The 26802-nt window shown below is 44.4% G+C and overlaps 1 protein-coding gene across 2 annotated transcripts; it reads left to right on the forward strand.

Moving 5' to 3' along the window:
- The first annotated feature begins 942 nt into the window (after positions 1 to 942).
- Positions 943 to 26802, forward strand: GJA5 (gap junction protein alpha 5). Of its 2 annotated transcripts, none has more exons than XM_038414106.2 (2): positions 943 to 1284; positions 23520 to 26802. In XM_038414106.2, exon 2 carries the CDS (start codon positions 23544 to 23546, stop codon positions 24642 to 24644), a length of 1101 nt encoding a protein of 366 aa, XP_038270034.1. In that variant the 5' UTR covers positions 943 to 1284; positions 23520 to 23543; the 3' UTR covers positions 24645 to 26802. The 2 variants fall into 2 exon arrangements, with proteins under 2 accessions (XP_038270034.1, XP_038270044.1); XM_038414116.2 differs by lacking the exon at positions 943 to 1284 and adding an exon at positions 5398 to 5609.

The following is a 26802-nucleotide window of genomic DNA, read 5'->3' on the forward strand; positions in this document are numbered from 1 at the left end:
ATTAAGTAATTAGCACCGTAAGCAAATGTTGCTGCTTTGTGATAAAGGGATTTTGGAAATGTTTAGAACCTAGTTCCCTTTTTTATTCTCTCTCTTGTCAGTGCAAACAGTGAAAGTGCTCAGAGATGGCTAGCCAACCTGAACATTTTATGCTTGCAAATGTAGCAGCATGGCTCTCCACTCTCTTATACCAGCATGATTCCAGTGACTTTCATAGAGTCATGTCACCAATATGCGGGTATAACCATGTGGGGAAGCTGATTGCAGCTAGTTTGGAGCAATGTAAATATTTTTAATAGGCCAATAGTAATGCACTGGACTGTAACTGTGGAGACCAGAGGTCTATTCGTGGCCCTGCCATGGGCCTGCTGTATTTTTTTCTCCTTTGCATAGCTCAAAATGGCTGAAGAAATGTTGCCCTCAAACTATTACTTAAAGGCAAAGACTGAGCTAAGACTTAGCATGGAAGATTTCCATCAGCAAGGAGATTTTTTTTGTGGTGCCTTGGAAAAGTGTGGGTGGACATTCATTTTATCATGAAAATCCCACCATAATCATAGCAGTTGTCCTGAGCTGCCCACCCTAAACTCCTACTTTCACCTTTCAAAGATTAGAAATGTCTGCTCCCTTTTCATTTTTTTACTTTCCTTTGTTTTCACAAAGACAAACAGGAATGAAATTGTGAGGCTTGTCATTAGCCCTTTAAATAAATAGCCCTGCCATCTTTTCAGTAGTTTGACAAGTTGGTTCCAGGCCCCGGGGGAGGAAGCTAATAAACTTTGAGTTGCTTTGCTATTGTTTTCCTAAAACAATTTGACTTCCTTTCTGATAACCCCAAATCCTTCATTAAAAATAGAGTAGCTGGGAGCCAGAGGAAGAGCTGAACTTGGGCCAAGTTGCTGCTTAAAATACAGCCTGCGTAAGATCACATTTATATTTCGATCCAGGACAACTCTTTAAAAGAGCAATAGGCAGACAGCTGCCAGTGCATGTCAGGCAGAGCACAGGAGCTGGGAACCCTCAGCTTATTTCCTTCAAGTTTTAGGGAATCTCCAGCCAGTCAGCTAGTGTCAGACTACAAGAGGCTGTGTTCCAGGAGCCATCTGGGGTTTATTTGCCCCATTTAAAGGGTCCTCCCTCAGACAAGGAGCCCTACTGAGCACTGGACACTAGCAAAGAGATGGGTTCCAGCCTGCCCTAGAGTTTATGCCAAAGCTAATAGTAACCTTCACCCCCCTGCATAGTGTGTTGTTCCATCCACCTGTCCAGAATCAACAGAAAGAGGTAACAGTTTATGGTTTTCTTCTTATTATATTGAAATAACATACTTGTGTGAGATGGTTATTGATTTAACCAGAGTGTGTATATTTATAAGACGGGGAACAGTGTCTGGTGGCTAGAGCCACGGATAGGCAGTCAGAACTCCTGGGTTCAGCTTTTGGCTCTGCAAATGACTTGCTGAAGCCCTGGGCAAATTACTTAGCCCCTCCATGACTTAATTTCCCCATTTGTAAAATGCAGACAATTCTCACCTTTACAGGACTGCTGTGAGACTTAATTAAATTCATGTTTCCAAAATGCTTTGAGATGCTGTAAGATGCTAAGGAGGTGAAAGGTAGTCAGTAGTACCGGCAGCAGAAGACGAAGCAATGCAATGCTTTGTTACAGCTAACACAAGACTTGCAACTAACCATTTACTTCAGGAAAGATGTTCGCTTCTGACTTACAGAGATGGAAATCTGCCCTGATTTTTACTCTTTAAAACTTTGTTTCTGAATGCAAATGAATCCGACATTCTTGTGCCTCACCTTTTTTTGTTTTGTCTATCTTGGATTAATACTTTGGGGCAGGAGAAATTTGGGTGAAAAACATCTTACTAAATTCAAAACATTTAAGATTTTATACTAAAAGAATAAATGTGACTACAAAAAAATGGCTCATCTGGCTCTTACGGTTTTATCATCACACACTGATGCAGTGCTCAGAGGGACAGTCCACCCCGGGAATTATATTTTGGGACTGAAGATTCCTCCTCAACTGTACTGCTCCCAAAGGGTCCACAGCAAGGAAGGTCTCCCTTTGTCGCATCTACTTCAGGGAACTTCAGAAAAAAAATGCCACCTGGCTCACATTGCTAGGAGCACTGTCCTAGTATAGCAAGGGTCCAGTGGATTTCTGTGTTTTTTAGCACACTGAGGAGCAGGTTTACTTGAGTGGTGAGGCCATGTGAGCCATGGCTACAGAAGGGTTCCTACAGGTGCTACCATTGGTAGTAGTCCAGGTGCAATTTGTTTTTCTAAAATCCCCTTGTGTAGAAAAGCTAGCAAGAGAAGATACATTCCTCTGGTGTAACAGGCCCCCTCCCTTCCCTGAAACCAAGAGCCTCAGAGAACAACTTAGCCTCCCCTGAACCAGCTTCGCAAAACCACCAGGCTCTTAAGACATCACATGCCCCTGCCTGAAACAGCCTTCCCAACAGAGCATGAGCTTCATAGAGCATTACCTTTCTGTGGCATGCCCCCTTCAAATGCATGAGTCTTGCCTGCACTGTGTACTCACACACATTTTCAAATGGAACCAGCCTTTTTATTGGTTTAGTAGAAGTCTATGGCGCAGGATAAATACTCTCATTAACGACAGATGGGACCAATGCTAAAAAAGTCCTTGAGCTGAGACTCTGCTCAAAATCTTGCTCCAGCTTCTTTCTGGGTGAGATTAGATAGCTCTGATAGGGCAATGCAGAGCAGTCTGCAGGATACACAAGGTAATCTTGTGGACTACACTTCTTATTGCCACTTGTCCTGGGGAGGCTTCACTCCCAAATTCACTCTCCAGTCAAAGCATCTGAGCTTTGCACGGGAGCCTCTTGGAAGGGGAGGAGGACCAAGTTGCAGTGAGGGAAGTCTAGGTTGGACATTAAGAAACACTATTTCACTAGGAGGGTGGTGAAGCACTGGAATGGGTTACCTAGGAAGGTGGTGGAATCTCCATCCTTAGAGGTTTTTAAGGCAGGCTTGACAAAGCCCTGGCTGGGATGATTTAGTTGGGGATTGGTCCTGCTTTGAGCAGGGGGTTGGACTAGATGACCCCCTGAGGTCCCTTCCAACCCTGATATTCTATGATTCTATGAACCCTTCTTCTCAGGCTGTGGTGTGGCAGAACAGCTGTTCCCTTAGCCTCAAGCTGGAGGAGACCTGTGCCCTGTAGCCATGTGGGTGGTGGGAGACAGTGTCTGGCCAATGGAGCCATCTAGCAGCAGTACACTGACCTCTCTCACCTCTCCCTTCTACTCGCCTGCTCTCATCCAACTCCCTGCTGTGCAACACCACACAAGGTGTCCTCAGAAAAAAATGAGCTCTTTCTAGAAGGTACAGCAGGGCATGCCTGGTGCACAGGTTCCTTAAATCCTGCTTCCAATCCATGCAGCAGAACAACCCAGGTCTGTTGTGGGCAGGGGCCTCTGTGACTGCATAATATGACAGGATTAGCCCCACACCATACATGATACACACAAACACAAATATATATATAGCCTCACAGAAACCCCCTATATTCATTCAGCTGAACCAGATCTTATCTGGGTTTACAGATCAACCCAATGAAGAGTACATCCTCCTGGCTCAGTCTTAGGGTGAAAAAAATAAAGAACTAAGCCAGGAAAAGCAGATCAAATCATTCCGTCTGTACAGCAAAGTACCACCAAAGGCAGTTTCAGTTTCATTACAGCTATAGCATACACAGCAATAACAACACTATGCACCCCTCTAGCAAACAAGTATTAACAAATCAATCCTAAAACCACCCTGGTCAGTTAGGTCTGTATTATCATCTTTTTATAGATATGCCTTTATGGACAAATCCTATCAAAATTAAAAGAGATAATAGGGTTCTGGAAATTGAATAAGGCTCTATAGAAATTACTCTAAATAACCTAAAGAATTTAATATTGTTCTTCTTTCCACATATTTTTGTTTGTTTGTTTTTGTCTATACAATAGAATTCCATAGCAGGTATATAATTGTCTATTTAATAATCTATGAAGGTTCAACAAAACCTATAGAAAAGTTATCATTTTCTATTACACACGATTTTTCTATAAAGTACACATATAGTACCAAGAGTTAACTTTATGGCTCAGTGCCACATAGCAAATCAGTGGCAGAACTCTGATTAGAGTTTAGGAGTTCCTGGTTCTTGGCCCTCCACTCAGTTCACAAGAACAACCTTCACTTCTCAAATGACTTGATCTGGTTTAATTGATGTAAGCAGGTAAGGATCACTGCGAATGTATAATGTGGATGGGACAGAACTACTTCTGACTACATGTGGGGTTACTGGAGGGAAGGAAGGCTACCAGAGAAAGCGTATGGTGAAACCATTGTGCAGAATATAGTTTTCTTTTGCCAAAGCCCACATCACACGTTCATCAGCTTTGTTTTCTGCCAGCAGCCATAGCTCAGATTTGCTGGAATCTCAGCATTTGTTTTTATCACTGAGGTCAACCGTTAAATAGAAATGAACAATGGGATTAGACATGAGTATGGGTAATGAGCACAGCCAACATTAGCTAGGATGAAACCATTTTTAGAAGTCATATAAACCCTCATGCTTTAGGACATAAGGCAACCTCTATGTGAAGGCGTTAGGAAGACATGTCCCCTGAGGTAGGTCATTCCATATTGTCCATAAAGGGGTTTCTTGCCCCATCCTCTGGCACATCTGGACATGGTCATGGTCAAAGATGGGATTCTGGAGTGCCCCACCTCTGATCTGAGCTGGTATGACTTTTCCTATGTTCCTGTGCTCCAAATGACGCATGCTGTATTTGGAGTTTATTTTAACTTTTGGAGCTGTGCATGTATTTATATTTAGAATGTTTATGTTGTTTTTCTTGTGTGCAAGACATTCTTGGCTAAATAAGAGGACCCCCCCACCCCGCACCACAGGAACTCAGCTTGATTGGTTGGGTTTTAATAAAGGAGTCCGAAAACACTACCCAACATTCTCTTTAGTTTTGGTCCCATAGGAACTTCCTTGGCTGTGATTGGGATAACTGAGGGGGCAGCTCCGTCTCTTTTAATTTAAAGGAAGGTTTGAAACCAGGGCTTGTTATCTAAGAGAGGAGGTGCATGAACTATGTGTATTGGCAATTGGAAGGGACAGTGTGAAGCCAGCAGTCAGTTCAGCGTGTCTGCAGTGAGGAACAGCCCAGGGTGAGAGAGAAAGCCCAAGAATGGCAGAAAACACATGAAATTGATATTTTTTAAAGAAGCAAAAAAGATGGATGATTGGATTTGAAAGAGAAAGTGCAAAGAACAGAGAAAAAGTGTGGGGGGGACAGTGGGGAGGAGACAGAGAGGGACAGTGTGGGGAGAGAGAGAGACTGAGAAAGGGAGTAGGTGGAGAGAAAGAGGGTGAAAGGCAGAAAGTGGGGGGGGGGAATCAACTGAGAGACAGACAGACAGAGGAAGTGGGTGGAGAAGAAGGGGAGAAGAGAGAGAAAGATTAAAGGTGTATAGAACAAACAATTGAAAAGAAGAATATAAAAGAAGAAGAAGAAGGAGCCCCAGGAAGAAGGAGGAGACCAGAGAGGAGATATCGAACATCAGGTAGGTAAAATGTCATTTAGAAAAAAGAATAGAGCTGCAGAGGTATCAAAGGGAAGTCACGTTGCTAGACTCCAGGGGAAATGGTGGTGGGGGTGAAGATAAGGGTAGCCATAAAAAGAATAAGAACTTGGACACACGCATTCTTTTTTCCATTTATTTCTATAACATCCAGACTAGTACTAAGAACAATTATGGCCATTCTAAAAATGTAAATCCTTTCATTACAAGCAACTACAGAAGTTATAGAGGAACCTGCCGGTAGTGAGCTTGGATAACTCTCAATGAGGTGGAATGAAAGCCCCAAATAGCCTCATTACAGTGTGCAGACTGCAGCACTGGTTAAAGTTAACCTCAGCTTTTAGTGAAGCTGTCCTAAAGGAGGAGGGTGTGGGGAACTTCTTGCTATTGCAAGGGTCCAATGTATAAATGCTTCACATAGTAGATTGGGAGCAGGTTTCTTCGAATGCATGCTGAGAGGTTTAAAAAATGTTCCAGTTTCATTTCCTTGAGGATGTCACATCCCAGCTCTGCCGTTACATAAAGACTGAGAATGCTGCATGACATTCCTAGGGAGAGCAATGGAAATGTACAGTGCCACCTCTTTAAAATCTCCTTATCACATGTATTGTGTGCGATGTGCAGTAACTGAGTCTCAGGGTTGTGAGCCCTTTGTTCTTTGAACTTCCTCTTGGTACACATCCTAATCCCAGCAAACCCAGTTAAAAACTGATAACTATAAAGCCCTACAGAGACAAACACTCAGCACTTTCCATTAATGAGAATTTTTCTTGAACCTATTTTTCCCTGACTACTTCTTGTTTTTTAATGCTTGTATTGTGTTTACCTTTTAATATTGAATATTTGTGGTATTATAGAAACAGAGTTCAATACATAACCAGCTGTAAATTGTTGCCTTTATCCTTCCCACTGTGGGAGAGCTAGTGCCAGGGCTTGTCATGGGAGACAGAGCCTTTCATCTCTTAATTTCTCGGTCCAAACCAGTCAAACGTTTGTAGTGACCCTATATAATCTCACTCTACCTAGTTAGCTAGCTATAGTAGCTGAGCACCTTCCACATTAAATCAATACAGCAATAGCAAAGTCTCTAGAGGATTTTGTGACATTCTGAGGGCAGTTCAATGGCCTAGCTAAACTGGGTAGTTGTCGCAGTCCAGTTGATAGAGTATATATAACCACTTTGTAAAGGACTAAATCAACAGCCTGTTGGCAAAACTCAGATGAGACGCCCTTAGACTGAATTGGCCACTGAGCAATGGGGTTTCTACAGGTTAGGGGTGAAGTACATTGGTTGGGTAGCATGTGTGGGAGGTTTGTATTGCTGCTGCCTATGCTGTCCTAAATCTGTGAATAAAGAGCTTTGTATATGTATTTGTGTGTGTGTGTGTGTGCGCGCACTGTGTCTGGGCATAGGTTAAACAGTTATTCTAAAATCCCTGACACTGTTGGTACATTTTCAGTATAAGCCAAGCAAATGTGTAGTTCTTTTTTTTCTGAAACTCACCCCAGAGGAGAGAGCAAACACTTCTTTTCCCATCTTTTGATTCTGCTAGTTTGAGAGAATTCCTGAGGGTTCAGAGTTCAAAATACTGGTCCGACTCGATAAAGCTCTGTTCACTTGGGAACTATGCTAAACATTTTTGCAACTATAAGCAACAGCTATTTTTTTCCTCCCTACATTATAGTTTCTCCTAATATTTTGGGATCTGGAATTCCAGAGCTTTGCTAGAAGGAATTTGTAGTTTAGCAGAAAATGCAAGACTTCCTACCCCAACCCTTTTTCCTTTTTGGCCTTCACACAGACTTCACACATTCTGCTCTGATTTGGCCTCATTTTCTGACTTATCTCAGTGTATTGAAAATAGACTAGCTGGAATCAGTAATTCAGCAGTCCGGCATGGTCGGCACAGAGCATTTCAGAGCATATGTGGCACGCCTCGGGTGTTGTTGTGTGAGGCACGAGGACAAAGTCTTAAAATTAGAAACGGCCCTCAGGAGACACCAGGCAAACTTCAGTCTTTGGGATCAGAATGTATAAAGAGGGAAAGAAATCAATTTTCTGGTGAATTGACAGAAAACAGAGAGATCCTTGTGAACAGCACTCCACACTTCAGAATTTTCCTGAAACAAAGAAATACTTATAGCTATACAATAAGTAATGGGTATATAGATATAACAAAACTGCCTGTTGTATCTGTAAAGGAATAAGGGGTCAACCTCTTCTAATGGAGGAACTAGAGAGAGCTTTGCTACACCAGTGCTTCTGTCCCTCTTTGTAAGCCAGCAATGCCTGTGCTATTACTGACATGCCTTAGGTTTCAGAGTGGTAGCCGTGTTAGTCTGTATCAACAAAAACAACGAGGAGTCCTTGTGGCATCTTAGAGACTAACACATTTATTTGGGCATAAGCTTCCATGGGCTAAAACCCACTTCATCAGATGCATGGAGTGGAAAATACAGTAGGCAGGTACAAATACACAGCACATGAAAAGATGGGAGTTGCCTTACCAAGTGGGGGGTCAGTGCTAAAGAGCCAATTCAATTAAAGTGGAAGTGGCCCATTCTCAACAGTTGACAACAAGGGGTGAATACCAAGGGAGGGAAAATCACTTTTGTAGAGCTAATGAGGCCAATGCAATCTGATTGCAAATAGACTAGCAATCTGATTGCATTGGCCTCATTAACTATGAAGTGCCGTGTAGTAATAGGTACTCTGAAAAAGTAGATCCTAGGTGTCTCAAATTGTGTGCTCAAAATTAAGGGGCCTTTTGGCATTAATGTCTCTGTAGCTCCATTCCCTATATGTAAATTGGGGATAATACTACCCCTTCACCTCACAGAGATGTTGTGAAGATAAATTAGTGTTTGTGAAGCACTCAAAACTATAGTGATGAGCACCATAGAAAAGCCCACAAGGAAATAATAATTCTGGCTTCAGAGCAGGGTTTGGATAAAATGTGCAGTAAAATAAGGCATATGACCTTACACTGAACAAGGAGGATAAAACTAAATATCGAATAGCTGCTCATTCAGTGAGCACCATCCATCCTGAGTAATGAAGGAAGCAGGGATCCTGTGGAATCATAATATGTGATCATGTAATTACAGACTGTATTATAATGCATATACACAAGAGCGCTGAATGAAGGATTCACAAGTATCTGTAATACTGGCATTTCCTAATTGTTGAGCAGTTGACTTGGCAACCATATTAAGGAGCCTTTAACACGGGGGGGGGGGGGGGGAAGAGGGTGTATGTGTGTGTGTGTGAGAGTACAAAATAAACTACCCACAAATTGTATCAGACTTAGTTCTGAGTGCAAATAGCTGTCCAAAATTTGCTGTATGTCACTTATGTTGAGAGATAACATGGGCCAGGATTTTAGCACTAAGGACTGAGATGGAGGTGAGAATTTCAGATATTTTGTAGAGGAAGAAGAAAAAGGATTTGCATTAGACACCTCCACCTCTCCTGCAATCAGTTATCGTTCCCCTTTGTTTATTGTCCTTCAGCTAGTTTTCAGTCCATATAGCCGCTCTAAAATGAACTGAGTTTTCAAGTAAAAGCTTGCACAATGCTGTATCACATGCTTTACTTAGCTAACTAAAGTTCAGTTTTATTGCATCTACTGCATTCCTTTTGCCCATTAAAGGTCCACTCCTGCACATGTTGACAGGATCCCAAGGGACTTTGAAGGTGCTAAGCACCTGCCAATAGCAGGCCTTATTAATACTGTAATTTAATTTTCTTTTAAATCAAGGTTTTAAAATATGGGCCAAATTCATTCTTGATGTTACTCCACTGAATTCAGCTTGACTACACCAAGGCTGAGTTTGCCCCCAAATATTTGGCTATGGTAATGCATGATTCTACATTGATCAAGAACAGAAAGCATCAGGTTCAACAGACCAAACAATAACACTCAGAGCCATTCAGCAACTGGAAAAGTTTAAAACTTCCACCAACTCTTCAGATTAAAATGTTCTGCACCAGGCTGCCTTGTGTGTATGACATATCCCAGATGTATCCACCTGAAGGTGTTCAGTGAGGGCCATGTGTGTGCGTGTGTGTGTGTGTTCAGGAGGTGAGAACTAATTCAAATCCCTTATCTTCTCACTCCCCTTTTTTGTGAATTCTGAGATTTTCCACATTTGGAGTGTGGAAGAAAAGGAAGAGCTGAGGGTCCAGATATCAGTGTGATCCTCACAAACATCTCAGTGAACTGAGAAGAGGGACTGGGGAGTGGAGGGACATCTGACCTATACACAAGCCTGGCCAAAGGGACTGGAGAAGAACCTGAGTGAACATGCAAGTCCTCTCTATTAAGCAAGAGTGATTGGGATCCAGGCTGATCCAGATCTATGCACAGATCTGACCATTGGCACAAAGGCTGGAAACCAGTCTGTTTCATTGCATGCCTTGGTAAGGAAGACCAGACTGATCTCTCTCTCTCTCACCCACACACACACGAGATCTGGAAGACATTACCTGACTGCATATGAAACAGCAAATGTCAGTAAAGAGGGATCACACAGTGCTGTGTTAGATTTTAGTACCACTTTATGCTCCAACTGTCAGACACATCCTGAATTTTAAGGGGCACACCTTTGACAGGTGCATTTCTCACTCTCCTGCATTACCACTCCTATTTTAACATATATCTGTCCTCCCCAAAAAACAGCTGGTCTACACTAGGAAATTAGGTCAGTATAACTATGTTGCTCAGGAATGTGAAAAATCCACACCCCTGAACGACGCAGTTAAACCATCCTAACCTCCAGTGTAGACAGCTCTAGGTTGACAGGAAAATTCTCCTGTTGACCTAGCTACGGCCTCTTGGGGAGATGAATTGTTACACAGATGGGAGAAGCCCTCCATTCCAGAGCCTGGCACTGAAGAAAAGCAACATCCAGTGGATGCAGGCTGTATACATTCCTGAAAGAAAGGATCTCTTCTACCTTTCTGGCACTCTAATTGGCTATGGGGCCTGTAAAATATGCCACAAGTGACATTCTCTTGAGATGAGCTCCTTACTGGCTCAGTCAGTGTATGTGTTGAGGATGCAGGCATGGCAAGGGATAGTCCCTGTTAGTTTCCCTCGAAGAAACTCTTTCTAGTGTCAAGAGACCACCAGGTCCCAGTTTGTCCCTGATCTCCAGTTTGTCATGGAATCTGTTAAAGCAGAGCTCTCTGTGCAGTCTGTAGATTAGTAAGAACATAAGAACAGCCATACTGGGTCAGACCCAAGGTCCATCAAGCCCAGTATCCTGTCCTCTGACAATCGCCAATGGCAGGTGCCCCAAAGGGAATGAACAAACAGGTTATCATCAAGTGATCCATACCCTGTCACCCAATCCCAGTTTCTGGCAAACAGAGGCTAGGGACACCATTCCTGCCCATCCTGGCTAATAGCCATTGATGGACCTACCATCCATGAATCTATCTAGCTTCCTTTTGAACCCTGTTATAGTACTGGCCTTCACAACACCCTCTGGCAAGGCATTCCAGAGGCTGACAGTGCATTGCATGAAAAAATACTTTCTTGTGTTTGTTTTAAACCTGCTACCTATTCATTTCATTTGGTGGCCCCTTGTTCTTGTATTATGAGAAGGAGTATATAACACTTCCTTATTTACTTTTCTGTACCACTCATGATTTTATAGACCTCTATCATAACCCCCCTTAGTCTTCTCTTTTCCAAGCTGAAAAGTCCCAGTCTTATTAATCTCTCCTCATATGGAAGCCGTTCTATACCCCTAATCATTTTTGTTCCCTTTTCTGAACCTTTTCCAATTCCAATATATATTTTTTGAGATGGGGCAACCACATCTGCACGCAGTATTCAAGGTGTGGGCGTACCATGGATTTATACAGAGGCAATATGATATTTTCTGTCTTATTATCTATCCCTTTCTTGATGATTTGCAACATTTCTGTTTGCTTTTTTGACTGCTGCTGCACGAGTGAATGATTTCAGAGAACTATCAACAATGACACCACTCAAGAAGAGATCTTGGAAAGAGCTAATTTAGACCCCATCATTTTATATGTATAGTTGGGATTGTTGTTTTCCAATGTGCATTACTTTGCATTTATCAACATTAAATTTCATCTGCCATTTTGTTGCCCAGTCACCCAGTTTTGTGAGATCCTTCTGTAGCTCTTCACAGTCTGCCTGGGACTTGACTATCTTGAGTAGTTTTGTATCGTCTGCAATTTTGCCACCTCATTGGTTACCCCTTTTTCCATATCATTTATGAATATGTTAAATAGGACTGGGCCCAGTACAGATCCCTGGGGGACACATAGTACATAGGTTTGGGAGTCAGGGCTCTGTCACCAGGTCTACCTCTGATTCAATGTGCGGACTTGAACAAGCCACTTTGGCCCAGATCCTCAAAAGTATTTAGGTGTCTGACTCCTATCATTTCAATGGGAGTTAGGCACTTCTGGGCTTTAGTCTCTCTCCACCTCAATGCCCCCATCTCCATAATGAAGATAATGGCACCTATGGTCTTCACAGGGTATTATGAGGCTTAATTACATAGTTCTTTGAGATACACAGATGAGAGGTATTATGGAAACGTGTTATTATCTGAGCTCTGTCAGTCTGTGATGGGATCTGGACAGATAAAAGCACTCTCTGTGTGTGAATGGCTGGCAAGTGATTAGCACTTCTACAGGACATGAAGGGCCAGATTCTCACATCACATGCAGTTCCCTTTGTCCTGCTCAGGCAGCGCAAAGGAGCCAGAGAGTCTGTCTGTAACTGGACAACTGAAAATCCCCCCTTTGAGGTAATGGTTCTCTTCACTGGGGTAAAGCCAGCAGAGCTGGCTCCTCCACCAAATATGCCTTTCTCCCCAGTGTAGGGTGCATGTTGGGAGCAGGAGGCGCTCTACTCTGCCAATTCTTACCAGGTGGATGATCTGCCAGTTCCCTGACATCTCCCACTTCCCCACCCCACCCCGGCCTCACTTAAACCAGATGTCAGACACATGAGAGATCAAGCCACTATTTTCTTTTCTTTCTTTCTGTCTCTAGTTAACAGACCTTTGGCAGACAAATGAATATTTGCTTGAGAGTTTCTTTGAATGTCCATGGTCACTGTGTCCAAATCAGGGTCCAGTGCCATGTAAAGGGGAGAAGTGAGCCCAGATGGAGCTGATGCATTGTTATAATCAGTCTCTCTGCTAATTTTAGAAACATCTTGCAGGGCCAGCGTCCTCCTGTCACCTTTTTGTGGGAAAAGTTAGTGCAAAGTGTTGAGCTCAGCTATTTATATCACTGCTGCTGATATTCCAGCCAGTCCTCCAAAGAGGGGAGCTGGTGGATTTTTGGCAACTCCAGAGCAGAAGGGGAGTGAAGTCTTAGGGGAAGAAGGAAATTGCAAAGTGCAGAAACTCATGTGGCTGTAACAGCCACTCCCACCTACCTCATCAGTGTGAATTTCTTAACCTTTCCCTGAGGTCATCACCATCTGTCAAGGTCAGTGTATCATCCGGAGCAAGAAGTATTGGTGCATATTGGCTAAAATAATGCCTGTCTGTCATTCAGACCATGTGCTATCAATAAAGGGAAACCAGGAACTTGAACACTTACCTCCTCCAGAAGAAGGAAACACAAATGACAGCCGATATGGATGCTTTGTACTCAGGCCAGCTTGATGTTCTAACGTGCTGTTTTTGCTGAAGCATTTTTATCTGAGAATTCTTCTGTCGCAAGGCATAAAGTTGGTTGGATTCCATGTGTCGTCCGGCTCTTTGATATTTGGTCTCTCCTAACATTAATATTGTTCCAGGTGACGATTAAAACTGGGATGGCCATCATTTTGTACACAGCTGGTCTTTGTCACATACACTTTCTCTGCTGAACTTACACTGTTGCCAAGATCTCATGAGTTCACACAGCTCATTTGCTGATCCAGTATAAAGTTAGCAGCCTAAGGGACTATAACAGGGCAGCAGATTCTAAGACTCTGTATGCATATGCAGAGCTCTTTTGTTGAGTCATCTGGATATCAGGTGATGGGACCCTACAAAGATACGCATAGGTATGTTTGCTGAGTCACACTGGGATTAGATCACGGGGGTCTCCAATTAGCTCCAGTTTAGGAGTATAAAAGGGTTTAGACACACACCACACACACTCACTCTCTCTCTCTCTCTCTTTCTTTCCTTCTCAGAAGCAGAAGGCAAGGATGGAGTTTTACTGAAGGGAAAACCCCTAGGAACAACCAAGCCTGGGGAGGTCAGAAACAGATTTCAGGGGACTGTGACAAGCTTTCTTCACTTTATGGGACGATGGGGTGGGGTCCTGAAACTTTTCTCTGTAACAAAGTCATGACTTCAAAATGTTTGAAAACCCTGGCTGAAGCTTTATGAATGGCTTACTAGCTCACTAATACCTAAAAACCAGCTAAACAAAAACCTCCAGTCTTATAATGGGACTGGTCCTCAGTGAGGAAAAATCTAAGTTGCAGGGTGGATGAATTAACAAGCAAATAAAATTGTCAGTGATTGAAAATAAACTCTTCATAGTATGCTCAACAGGCATCTGCTAAGATTTTAGCAGAGCTTAATACAGTTCTATTTCTGGGACATCACAGACAGCAGAACAGCAGTTACAACTTTCACTTTACTGCTAAGACTATTAAAAATGCACAAAAAATTAACTACAGAAACTCATATTAATTTTAAGGATCTGAAATTTAAAGACACAAATGTGGAAAAGATAAGGTACTCATAATATTATTAACTCATCACATTGCACACAGGCCTTGTTTTCACTACAAATAAAAGGAATGTTTTTAACTTGAGTTAACTACCATGAGGTAAAATCCTAGTGAACACAAGGCAGTATGGCATTTTCATGAGTTAGCAGGTGGAGTTAAAGACTATGAAGGAGCCTAGAGTTTGCCTCAATCAGCTCATTCCTATGAAAACTCCAGACTGATGTGTCTTCTACTTCTGGGGAAATTCTGCACCAAAAAATGCAAAATTCTGCATATTTTGTTTGTCAAAATAATGCAATATAATCACACCAGTTTCACTTACTTTGGTAATTTATTTAAACTACCATACAGAAAAACAAACACAATAACTGTTCAGCATTTTCTAAACACATGAAAGTTAAGTTACAAATACTTGGTAACCAAGACCCTGCGTTCCAGTTATAATCCTGGATTTTCATTTAAATTACACTACTTTTATTTTGGTGTTTGATGTTCTGTAAAGTAGAATGTTTAAATTGTTCAGACTTTCACACAAGAAAGTCAGACAATTTTGCTAATCATTGTCCAGCTTTTTTTTTTTCATGGATAAATAAAATAGATCCTGAGCTGTAATCTAACCCCATTGTGCCTCTCTGGCACAGGAAAAAAGGGAGAAAGCACTAAGGGCATGGCTACACTGAAAACTTCAAATCGCTGCTGTGGGAGCACTCCTGTGGCAGCGCTTTGAAGTGCGAGAGCTCTCCCAGCGCTCCTGGTAATCCACCTCCTGGAGCCTCTCTACACTAGTGCTTTAAAGTGCTCTGACTTGCTGCTCTCAGGGGGGAGATTTTTCACACCCTTGAGCCAGCAAGTTAGAGCGCTACAAAATGTAAGTGTAGCCAATCCCATAGACCTTCCTAGTATAGACAGTATTCCGTTACTGTCATACACAAGAAGCCTCCTTTACACTACTCTGGCAAGGTAAAGGAGCCTTAATTGACTGAGGGTATGTCTACACTACAAAATTAGGTTGAATTCACAGAAGTCGATTTTTTAGAAAGCAATTTTATACAGTCAATTGTGTTTGTCCCCACTTAAGACCATTAAGACCATTAAGACCATTAAGTCGGCGGAGTGCGTCCACAGTACCGAGGCTTGCGTCGACTTCCAGAGGGTTGCACTGTGGGTAGCTATCCCACAGTTCCCACAGTCTCTGCCATTCATTGGAATTCTGGGTTGAGATCCCAATGCCTGATGGAGCAAAAAACATTGTCGCGGGTGGTTCTGGGTACATGTCGTCAGGCCCCCACTCTCTCCCTCCCTCCGTGAAAGCAACGGCAGACTATCGTTTCGTGCCTTTTTTCCTGGGTTAACTGTGCAGACGCCATACCACGGCAAGCATGGAGCCCGCTCAGCTCACCATCACTGTACATCTCCTGGGTGCTGGCAGACGTGGGACTGCATTGCTACACAGCAGCAGCTGCCTTGTTGCAGGAGATGATGCAGTACGACTGGTAGCTGTCCTAGTCGTCTCCTGGGTACTCTTGGCCGGCCTTAGTGAGGTTGGTCGGGGCGCCTGGGCAGACGTGGGTGCTCCTGGCAGATCTCGGTGAGGTCTGTCAGAGGCGCCTGGACATAAATGGGAGTGACTTAGGTCATTCTCTTCTTTAAGTTTTGTCTAATGGAGATTCAGTCCTACCTGGAATATTGGCAAAGGAATAGCTCACCCTTGAGCATTGGCCTGCTAAACCCAGGGTTGTGAGTTCAATCCTTGAGGGGGCCATTCTGCCTCAGGCTGCTCTCCCAGCCAGCAGCCTCATGAGCAGCCAGGAGATGATGACAGCTAGCAGTTGTACTGCACCGTCTGCTGCCAGCCTACCCCTTGATCTTCCCTCTGTGAAAGCAATGGCCAACAATCATTTCGTGCCTTTTTCCGTGTGGGCACCATATTGCTGTCAGCATCACCAGCCAGCCGCTGCTTCCGCTGCCACTCTGCTCTCCTGCTCCCACCATACCACGGCAAGCATGGAGCCTGCTCAGATCTCTGCAGCAGTTGTGACTGCTCTAAAGACCACGCGCGTTATTCAGCAGAATATGCAGAACCAGAACCTGCAAAAGCAAGCAAATAGGCAATGGCAGCGTGGTGAGGAGAGTGATGAGGACATGGACACAGACTTCTCTCAAAGTACAAGCCACAGCAATTTGGCCATCCTGGTGGCAATGGGGCAGGCTCATGCCATGGAATGCCGATTCTGGCCCTGGGAAACAAGCATAGACTGGTGGGACCGCATAGTGTTGTAGGTCTAGGACGATTCCCAATGGGTGCGAAACTTTTGCATGTGTAAAGGCACTTTCATGGAACTCTGTGACTTGCTTTCCCCTGCCCTGAAGCGCCAGAATATCAAGATGAGAGCAGCCCTCGCAGTGAGTGGCGATAGCCCTCTGGAAGCTTGCACCGCCAGACAGCTACTTATCAGTCGGGAATCAATTTGGAGTGGGCAAATCTACTGTGGGGGCTGCTGTGATCCAAACAGCCAATGCGATCACTGACCTGCGGCTATCAAGGGTAGTGACTCTGAGAAATGTGCAGGTCATAGTGGATGGCTTTGATGCAATGGGATTCCCTAACTGTGGTGGGGCAATAAATGGAATGCATATCCCTTCCTTGGGATCAGACCACCAAGGGAGCCAGTACATAAACCGAAAGGGGTACTTTTTGATGGTGCTGCAAGCACTGATGGATCACAAGGGACGTTTCACCAACATCAACGTGGGATGGCTGGGAAAGGTACATGACGCTCGCATCTTTAGGAACTCTGGTCTATGGGAACGGCTGCAGCAAGAGACTTACTTTCCAGACCAGAAAATAACTGCTGGGGATGTTGAAATGCCTATAGTTATCCTTGGGGACCCAGCCTACCTCTTAATGCCATGGCTCATGAAGCCATACACAGGCACCCTGGAGAGTAGTCAAGAGCTGTTCAACTATAGGCTAAGCAAGCGCAGTATGGTGGTAGAATCTGCATTTGGATGTTTAAAAGCGCGCTGCTGCAGTTTACTGACTCGGTTAGACCTCAGCGAAACCAATATTCCCATTGTTATTACTGCTTGCTGTGTGCTCCACAATAACTGTGAGAGTAAGGGGGAGACGTTTATGGTGGGGTGGGAGGTTGAGGCAAATCACCTGGCCGCTGATTACATGCAGCTAGACACCAGAGCAGTTAGAAGAGCACAGCAGGGTGTGCTGCGCATTAGAGAAGCTTTGAAAACCAGTTTAATGACTGGCCAGGCTACGGTGTGAAAGTTCTGTTTGTTTCTCCTTGATGAAAACCCACCCCCTTGGTTCTCACTACTTCCCTGTAAGCCAACTGCCCTCCCCTCCCACCTTTGATCACCGCTCGCAGAGGAAATAAAGTCATTGTTGTTTCAAATTCATGCATTCTTTATTAATTCGTCACACAAATGGGGGGATAACTGCCAAGGTAGCCCAAGAGAGGTGGGGGAGGAGGGAAGCACCGGGTTGGGTGGTGGAGGAGGGGAGGACGGAAGGACAAGGCCACACTGCACTTCAAAACTTATTGAATGCCAGCTTTCTGTTGCTTGGATAGTCCTCTGAGGTCGAGGGGTTGGGTGCCCAGAGGCCCCCCCCACCGCGATCTTGGGTGTCTGGGTGAGGCGGCTATGGAATTTGAGGAGGAGGGTTGTTGGTTACACAGGGGCTGCAGCGGCAGTCTGTGCTCCTGCTGCCTTTTCTGCACCTCAACCATACGCCAGAGCATATCAGTTTGATCTTCCAGTAGCCTCAGCATTGCATCCTGCCTCCTCTGATCACGCTGACGCCATCTCTCCTCTCGCTCATCCCTTCTCTACTCATGTTCATTTTGTGCTTTCCTGGACTCTGACATTGTCTCCCTCCTCGCATTGTGCAGGGCTCTTTCAGCAAGTACGTTTTTTTCAGCTTCTAATCTTTGATAGCCTCTGGGACAGAGATGATATGTGGAGTGATGAAACATTTGCAGCTGCGGGAGGAAAAAAAGGGAGATTAGTATTTTAAAAGAGACATTTTAGAGAACAATGGGTAGACTCTTTCACGGTGAACCAAGCTGTTAATATTACATAGCATGTGTGCTTTCTTTACAAGGTTGCATTTTACCTCTTATATCCAGGGCCTGCCGGTATGGTGTGAGAGATCATACATGCAGGGCCGGCGGGCAACAGAATTTGCTTGCAGGCAGACATGGTAAGCCACATTCTTTTGGCTTCTTTAACCTTCCTGCCATGTGGGAATGGTTTCAAACAGCAGCGCCCTCATTTCACATATCAAGCACCCATTGGGTTGGCCCTTTAAAATGGGTTGGCCATTTAAAAGGAAGGCCTGCGGTTTTTGGGTTAACGTGCAGCACAAACCCAACTAACCACCCCACCCCAGCCCACCCCCACACACAATTTTCTGGGATGATCGCTTCACCCCTCCCCCAACCGCATAGCTAACAGCAGGAATGATTTCTGTTCAGCCACAGGCAAACAGCCCAGCAGGAACCGCCACCTCTGAATGTCCCCTTAATAAAATTCCCCTATTTCAACCAGGTTACCATGAATGATATCACTCTCTTGAGGATAACATAGAGAGGTAAAGAACGGATGTTGCTTGAATGCCAGCAAACACCAGGACCATACGCTGCCATGCCTTGTTATGCAATGATTCCAGACTATGTGCTGCTGGCCTGACATGGTAACATGTCCTACCATGGAGGACGGAATAAGGCTGCCCTCCCCAGAAATCTTTTGCAAATGCTTTGGGAGTACATCCAGGAGATCTTCATTGAGATATCTCTGGAGGATTTCTGCTCCATCCCCATACACGTTAAGAGACTTTTCCAGTAGCTGTACTGGCCGCAAATGCATCCCAAATCTTCAGGGCAAATTAATCATTGAACACGCTTTCTTTTAAACCGTGTATTATATTTACAAAGGTACACTCACCAGAGGTCCCTTCTTCGCCTTCTAGGTCCGGGAGCCTGCCTTCGGTGGGTTGGGACGGTACTAAATCTAGGGTGAAAAAATAGTTCCTGGCTGTTAGGGAAAATGGCTTTTCTACTTGCTAGCTGTGCTTCAACCTCCTCCTCCTCCTCATCTTCCTCGTCCCCAAAATCCGCATCCCTGTTGCGTGAGAGTCTTTTGACGGAGTCCACACACAGGGCTGGGGTAGTAATAGGGGCACCACCTAGAATGGCATGCAGCTCATCATAGAAGTGGCATGTCTGGGGCTCTGACCCAGAGCGGCCGTTTGCCTCTCTAGTTCTTTGGTAGGCTTGCCTGAGCTCCTTAAGTTTCACGCGGCACTGCATGGTCCCTGTTATAGCCTCTGTCCTTCATGCCCTTGGAGATTTTTTCAAATATTTTGGCATTTCATCTTTTCGTACTGAATTCTGATAGCACGGATTCATCTCCCCATACAGTGATCTGATCCAGTACCTCCCGTTCGGTTCATGCTGGAGCTCTTTTGTGATTCTGGGACTGCATGGTCACCTGTGCTGAAGAGCTCTGCATGGTCATCTGTGCTGATGAGCTTGCCACTCTGGCCAAACAGGAAATGAAATTCAAAAGTTTGCGGGTCTGTCTACCTGGCCAGTGCATCTGAGTTGAGAGTGCTGTCCAGAGCAGTCACAATGGAGCACTCTGGGATAGTTCCCAGAGGCCAATACCATTGAATTGCATCCACACTACCCCAAATTGGACCCAGCCAGGTCGATTTCAGTGCGAATCCACTTGTCAGAGAGGAGTACAGAATCTAGTTTTAAAAGCCCTTAAAGTCAGAAAAAATGGCTTTGTAGTGTGGACGGGTGCAGGGCTAAACCGATCTAATGCTGCTAAATCTGACCTAAACTTGTAGTGTAGACGAGGGCTAAGAGTGGGAACAATTAACTAACAATGGGAACATCAACAGCCTGCCTCTTTAGTTGTTACATTTCTGCTCTGCCTCAGGGACAGAGCCTGCTTCACACTACACCTCCAAGCCCAGGATGCAGCAACAGGGACAAGAGGGACAGAGTGAGTATCTCTCTCTCACTCACTGGCACCCCCTCCCATTAATGTCTCTCCACGGAGACACGCCCAGCCTCCCTCCTCCCCCACAGCGGTGATCTCTCTGCTGCCAGCTGCTCCCAGCAGATGTGCCCAGGCTGCCATGGAAGGGGCGTGTGTTCCCCACAGATTTCTTTGCTCCCCCATTTTTCTGCGGGGAAGCCAAGAAATCTGTGGAAAGTATGAATTCTGCACCCCTTCCCTGCAGGGCACAGAATTCCCCCAGGAGTAGTCTTCAGTAGAATTTTACCTCATGTTAGCTACTTGAGTTAAGAACACATCTTTCTTCCTAGTGAAGACTCAACCCATACTATAGACTCAACCCATAGTATATAAAGTTAGGTATGTATTTAAACAGTCCAATTAGTCATGGGAAATATTATGAATGTGTAATGTGGGTAAATTAATGTTACCCAAGAACCCTTTCCATTATTTCTGGACTTTTCATACGTTTTATTTTTTTACCTTAATCTTGCATTAATTTAGATTTTTATATTTAATTCATGTCTAGAACTGCAGAGTCCTATAACTTGAGCAACAAGTTTTAGTACTTTGCAAACATCAGAACATTGTACAAAATGCCAGTGTGAGATCAAAACCATTAGAACTGATGAGAAATTGAGCTAAGTTTATGATTCCAGTTCACAGAAGACCAGTGTGGCAACTATTTGGATTTAAAACTTTTTACTGCAAAAGTGGGCACTGGAAATTTTTGCCTTAGCAAACAGGCTATACAGAGAGAAGACAACTAGCATTAACCAGTGTTGATAGGACATAATCGTATCGGCAGTATCAGTCACCCATCTACTTCAAATTATGGGAGGCTCCCTAGCAAAGGCAGAATCCTGAAGGAACACATGCAAGTAGTGGACATGCACACGCATAAGATGAGAGAAAAGTGTACAGCTAAATCTCTGTGCCCTGTGGAAAAAACATTTCAGACATACAACTATGCTATGGCACACTGGATTCACTGGTAACATAGACTATTTACAGACTTATCAGGAGATAACAGGGTAGATACCACATCGTTCCCATTATGGAGTTACCAAGCAACATCCAAGAAACATAATGCATCATTTCATAGTAACTATTTATAAATAACTCATATCACCAACATATCAGCCTATATTTAATCCCTTGTCTGCTTATAGCGTTTTCCCACAACACTGAAACTGTATATGAACTAAAGTCAGAAAATTCAGACATTGGAACAGATCCTCAGTGGCACCAAATTTACATCCAGTGCAGCTGTGGGGAGTGAATAGGTGACTAAGCCATTTTACTGCTCCCCAAGTTCTGAGATGGCTGGGGGTTGAAACAGCCTCTACTATAATTTAGAGCAGCCTCAGGGTGGCTCTATGTTATGGCAACTGAAGTGGTCTAGTATGGAAGCAGGTGTGCCATCCAGGATCAGCCAGAGCCCCATCCACTCACTTTGCCCAGTCCCAGCTGTGGCATGCCCCATCCCCATCCTGAAACATTCCCTACATGGAGTGGGGAAAGTGAACAGCCACCTAGCAACTCTCCTCTGTCAGGGGGAATTCTTGGCTGTCCCTTAAGGGCAGCCGCAGCATCACAGAGCAGCCAAAGCCAGTTTTGAGGATTAAGCCCATGATGAGCTGTAACTGGATGACACTGTACATATACACTGTAGTATAAAGCACCATGTGCAGTGCTACATTTTACTCCCCACACTATTTAGCAAGGGGCTACCTTATTGTTCCTATACTAATCATATCCTTGTATATGTCAACTTTTATGCATGGAAAATCTCAACCATATTGCTGCAGTAAATTTTCATAATTTAATAGAGTCTGAAAGGTAGGTATGGTAAGTATAATTGGACCAAATTCATCTCTCTTGTATCTCTCTTACTCCAGAATTATAGTAAGGCTGAATTAAGCCCATTATTTCCATATTACAGATGGAGATTTGAGGCACAGAGAGATTAAGTGACTTGACCAGAGGGCGTCTAGCAGAGTCTGGGATAGAACAGAAACAAGATCTCTCAATTCCTAACCCTGAGCTTTCAGTACAAGATCATCTTCCCATGCCTCTCATCTGACCTTTATAACTAACTAATGGTCTTTATAGATAATTTTAGTCCTATGGTACATCTCAGAGGAAGGTTTCTTTTCACTTGAATGGTGAATTTTGACTTAAAAATAGCAAGGCCTGATGCTAAGGCCTGATGCTAAGATACAGCATTCCTGTATCAGACAAAGGGTTTTTCTGAAGCAAGCATCAACGATCAGAATTTGGATTACAAGGCTGGAAGAGGATCTTAGATCATTGCTGGCCCAGAAAATGTTTATGATTTATGACTGAAATTGTTGGAATTAACTACACATGGCAACAACAAAATGAAATCATAGAGCTTGGGGGGGGAAGGGGTTCCTACACATTTATTTGAATGGTGGCACTCAATTCTGAAATGAAACCCAGCAGAATAAGAAGATGCTGCATGCATTTCAAACATCTAGCATGTCTGTGCCACTGATACATCCATTTTAAATAGGCTACCGCAGAGGGCCAGCATAAGCAAGAGGAAGTGCAAGGATACTGCTCAGTCCTAGCTTTGGATTCAGATCTCACCTCTCAAAGTATTTGTACATTTGGGGAGTCCCAAGAGAATAGTTCTGCTATCCATAGAGCAGAAGGAGAACCACCTTAGATGCAGGTTCCATAGAGGATAAATTTAAGCTCAGACCACAGAGTAAATATTTCCTGAATCAAGAATAAAGTCTGGTACATTTCAAATAGTTTAGCAGCCAAGTTAACACTCTGTAGTCTATATACTAATTTATACTTTATAAAAGCGACCACAACCAGAACAGATCAATGAACCATCTAATTTGGTGTCCTCTCTTTAGCATGAGGCTCAAAGCCAGATGCTGAACTCAAACAGCTATAATGCACTGAAGTCGAGGTGTGGGAGGGGGTTTCTTTCAGAAGGGTATTTCAGTACACACATTCACAGAAGATTCCTGACTGCCTCTCAGTGCCTTTCAAATACAGCATTTTCTGATTTAAGGATATGAGTTCCCCTCACCTGTCTCAGAATCTCTCTCTTGCCATCCTTTTTCCACAGAGGCTGTGGCTCCACTGAGCAGAGATGGATAACTGGACCTTCCTGGGAGAGTTCCTTGAAGAGGTCCACAAGCATTCCACCGTGGTGGGAAAAGTCTGGCTGACCGTGCTTTTCATCTTCCGGATGCTGGTGTTGGGCACAGCGGCAGAGTCCTCGTGGGGAGATGAGCAGTCTGACTTCATGTGTGACACCCGGCAGCCTGGCTGTGAGAACGTTTGCTATGATAAGGCTTTTCCCATCTCCCACATCAGGTACTGGGTCCTTCAGGTCATCTTTGTCTCCACCCCATCCCTGGTGTACATGGGGCATGCGATGCACACGGTGCGCATAGAGGAGAAGAGAAAAATGAAGGAGGCAGAAATGAGGGCAAAGGAGATTAGAAGCAGTGGCGACACTTACCACCAACAGGAGTACCCTGTGGCAGAGAAGGCAGAGATTTCCAGTGGGGAGGAATCAAGTGGGAAAATAATACTCCAGGGTAGCTTGCTGAACACCTATGTCTACAGCATTTTGATCCGCATCACTATGGAAGTGGTCTTCATCGTTGGACAATACATCCTCTACGGGATCTTCCTGCAGACTCTGTACACCTGTCACCGGGACCCTTGCCCTCACCCAGTGAACTGCTATGTCTCGCGGCCCACAGAGAAGAACGTCTTCATCATCTTCATGCTGTCCGTGGCAATGTTGTCACTCTTGTTGAGTCTGGCCGAGCTGTACCACCTGGGGTGGAAAAAAGCCAAGCAGAAGTGTGCTAAATCTTACAAACCCAGCCCCACCATGGCTGCTGGCAAACTGGAGCCTGCACCGCAAGAGGGGAAGGCTCAAAGTTGCACTCCCCCTCCAGATTTTAATCAGTGTTTGGTCAATCCCAATGGGAAATTCATCAGCCCTTTCAGCAATAAAATGGCCACTCAGCAGAACACAGACAACTTTGCCACTGAGAGTCAAGAGAATGCAGCTGGAGAAGGCCAATTTATCCAGATCAGCTATGCACAGAGTCCTGAGGCACCCAATGACTCTGCCCCCCACCAGGTCTCCAATGGTTATTTCAATGAGAAACGCAGGCTCAGCAAGACCAGCCGTGCCAGCAGTAAGACTAGGTCAGATGACCTGTCCGTGTGACCTGTTACCAGGTGGGGCAAGGAGGGAGGGAAAGCCTCAATGCTAAGCAAAACTTCTGCAGTGTGGACAGTGAACTCCTGCCATTCTGCTCTCTGACCCTCTGCTCCTTTTTAGTGAATGGCACTGCCCTACTCCAGACAACACTTCTCAAGCCTTAGAACAGGGAGGGGTAAACTTTCCCAATAGAGGGCAGACTGGCAACTTGCCAGGAGCCTGAACACAGCACTTAATTTGCAGAAAATACAGCAGATGGTACCCAACCTCATTTTTAATGGAGAGGCGCCACCTACAGGGACCACAGGACCTGCCATTCCTAGTCACTCAGATAGAGATGGAACGTTGGCTAGCAGGAGCTGTAATCTCCAGAGATTGCATCTCCCCCTTAAAAATGAGGCTGGCCATTAGCTGCAATATTGAACTCACCAAGCCATACACTGGCCACCTCATTGTTGCTTTGGAATTACTTTAACATGGAGCTACATCCACTTTGGAAGCACATCAAGTTACAACTTTTTTCTCCTGAGAAAAACAGAAATAAAACATTAAGCCAGTGGTTCCCAACCTTGTTCCACCGCTTGTGCAGGGAAAGTCCCTTTGGGGGCCGGGCCTGTTTGTTTACATGCCGCGTCTGCAGGTTTGGCCGATCGCGTCTCCCAGTGGCCGTGGTTCGCTGCTCCAGCCCAATGGGAGCTGCTGGAAGCGGCGTGGGCTGAGTGACGTACTGGCCGCCACTTCCAGCGGCTCCCATTGGCCTGGAGCAGTGAACTGTGGCCATGGGAGCTGCGATCAGCCGAGCCTGCAGATGCGGCAGGCAAACAAAGTGGCCTGGCCCCCAGGGGGCTTTCCCTGCACAACTGGCGGAACAAGTTTGGGAACCACTGCACTAGGCCTTTGAATGAAATGCTTTATGTTTTTCTCTCTCTTTTCCCTTTTCTCTGCCTGGGCCCAGACACATTATACCACTTTGCCTTACCTATACCACGTAAATGTGCAATGAATTCTACTTGAATTTTTAACATTATGTATGTAGCCCCTTCAAGATCAGACTGGTAGTTAAGAATTTTCTGTTTTCCTCCAAAAAATAAAGTGCCTTAGTGTCCAACTATGGAAATACCTTCATCCCACAGTCAGGCCAGCAGATAGACCCTGGCATTCCTGGGATACTACCCAGATTACCTGCTGAAGGGGCCTAAGGAATTTTCCCAAGATACTTATTAGACTAGTTTCAAGAGAAATGTCCACTTAACCAAAATAAATAGATTTTCCCATGGATGCTAATATGTCACTGGTAAAAAGGAGAGACTATGGTGTGAAAAGACATGATTTTTTTTTTCTCTTTAACAAATGTTTTAACTACATTTAGTTCTATCGAAAGGATGCTAGACTGACAGCCCTGGAGAGTGAGGTCCTCTGTTCATCCTCAGAAAAGTTACAGCACAGGCAGTGGTTGTGCAAGCTTCCTCAACCCTGCCCGGCCAATGAACCTCAACCTCATTCTAGAGTGAGAGTACTATCCAGCCTCTATGAATCAATCAGTCCTTGGCCGCTCTGCTGAGTCTGCCAGTTCTTATGAAAGGCAACTATTCATTAAGAAATTGACAAATGCACTGATTCTTTTCACTATGCAGGTCACCCTGAGCTCTCATCAGATGGCAACACTGGTAATGAGATAAACGAGGATCCCAAAGCAAGGCTGTTCAAGCAGAACTTAGAATGGTTCCTAGTCCCCAAACCCAACCTTGACCTCCATCCATTTGGTCATTGCAGAACTGAAACGAGATTAAGTTTATCTTTCCATTTTTGGAGGATAAACTAGTCCTAGTCCAACCTACTCCCTTTCATTTACCTTGCCCTTTTGAACATGTGCAGCTGCTTATAAATGGTTGAATTGTGTGTGTATGGGCTTGGAGTCATTTAAGAGAGGACTGATCTATTCCCTCCGATATCTGCTGTTGAAAGTGATTGTCACTCCTTGAGTCCGATGCAATGCATTGTTTGGTACAATTGCCTGCACATGAACCAGGAGGAAAACATTTTAGTTTGTAAGTGATTTATGTACATGTATTTCTGAATCAGGAAAAGATGTGTGCTCTCCTGAACAAGAGTTTTTAAACAACTGTGCCTAGTTTGTCCTAATAAAGTTCTAATATCATCTCCT

Source organism: Dermochelys coriacea, chromosome 1 (genome assembly GCF_009764565.3).
Source record: "Dermochelys coriacea isolate rDerCor1 chromosome 1, rDerCor1.pri.v4, whole genome shotgun sequence".
NCBI lineage: Eukaryota > Metazoa > Chordata > Testudines > Dermochelyidae > Dermochelys > Dermochelys coriacea.

Coding starts and splice junctions, on each gene's coding strand:
- GJA5 (XM_038414106.2), top strand. CDS start 23,544: ATGGATAACTGGACCTTCCTGGGAGAGTTCCTTGAAGAGGTCCACAAG.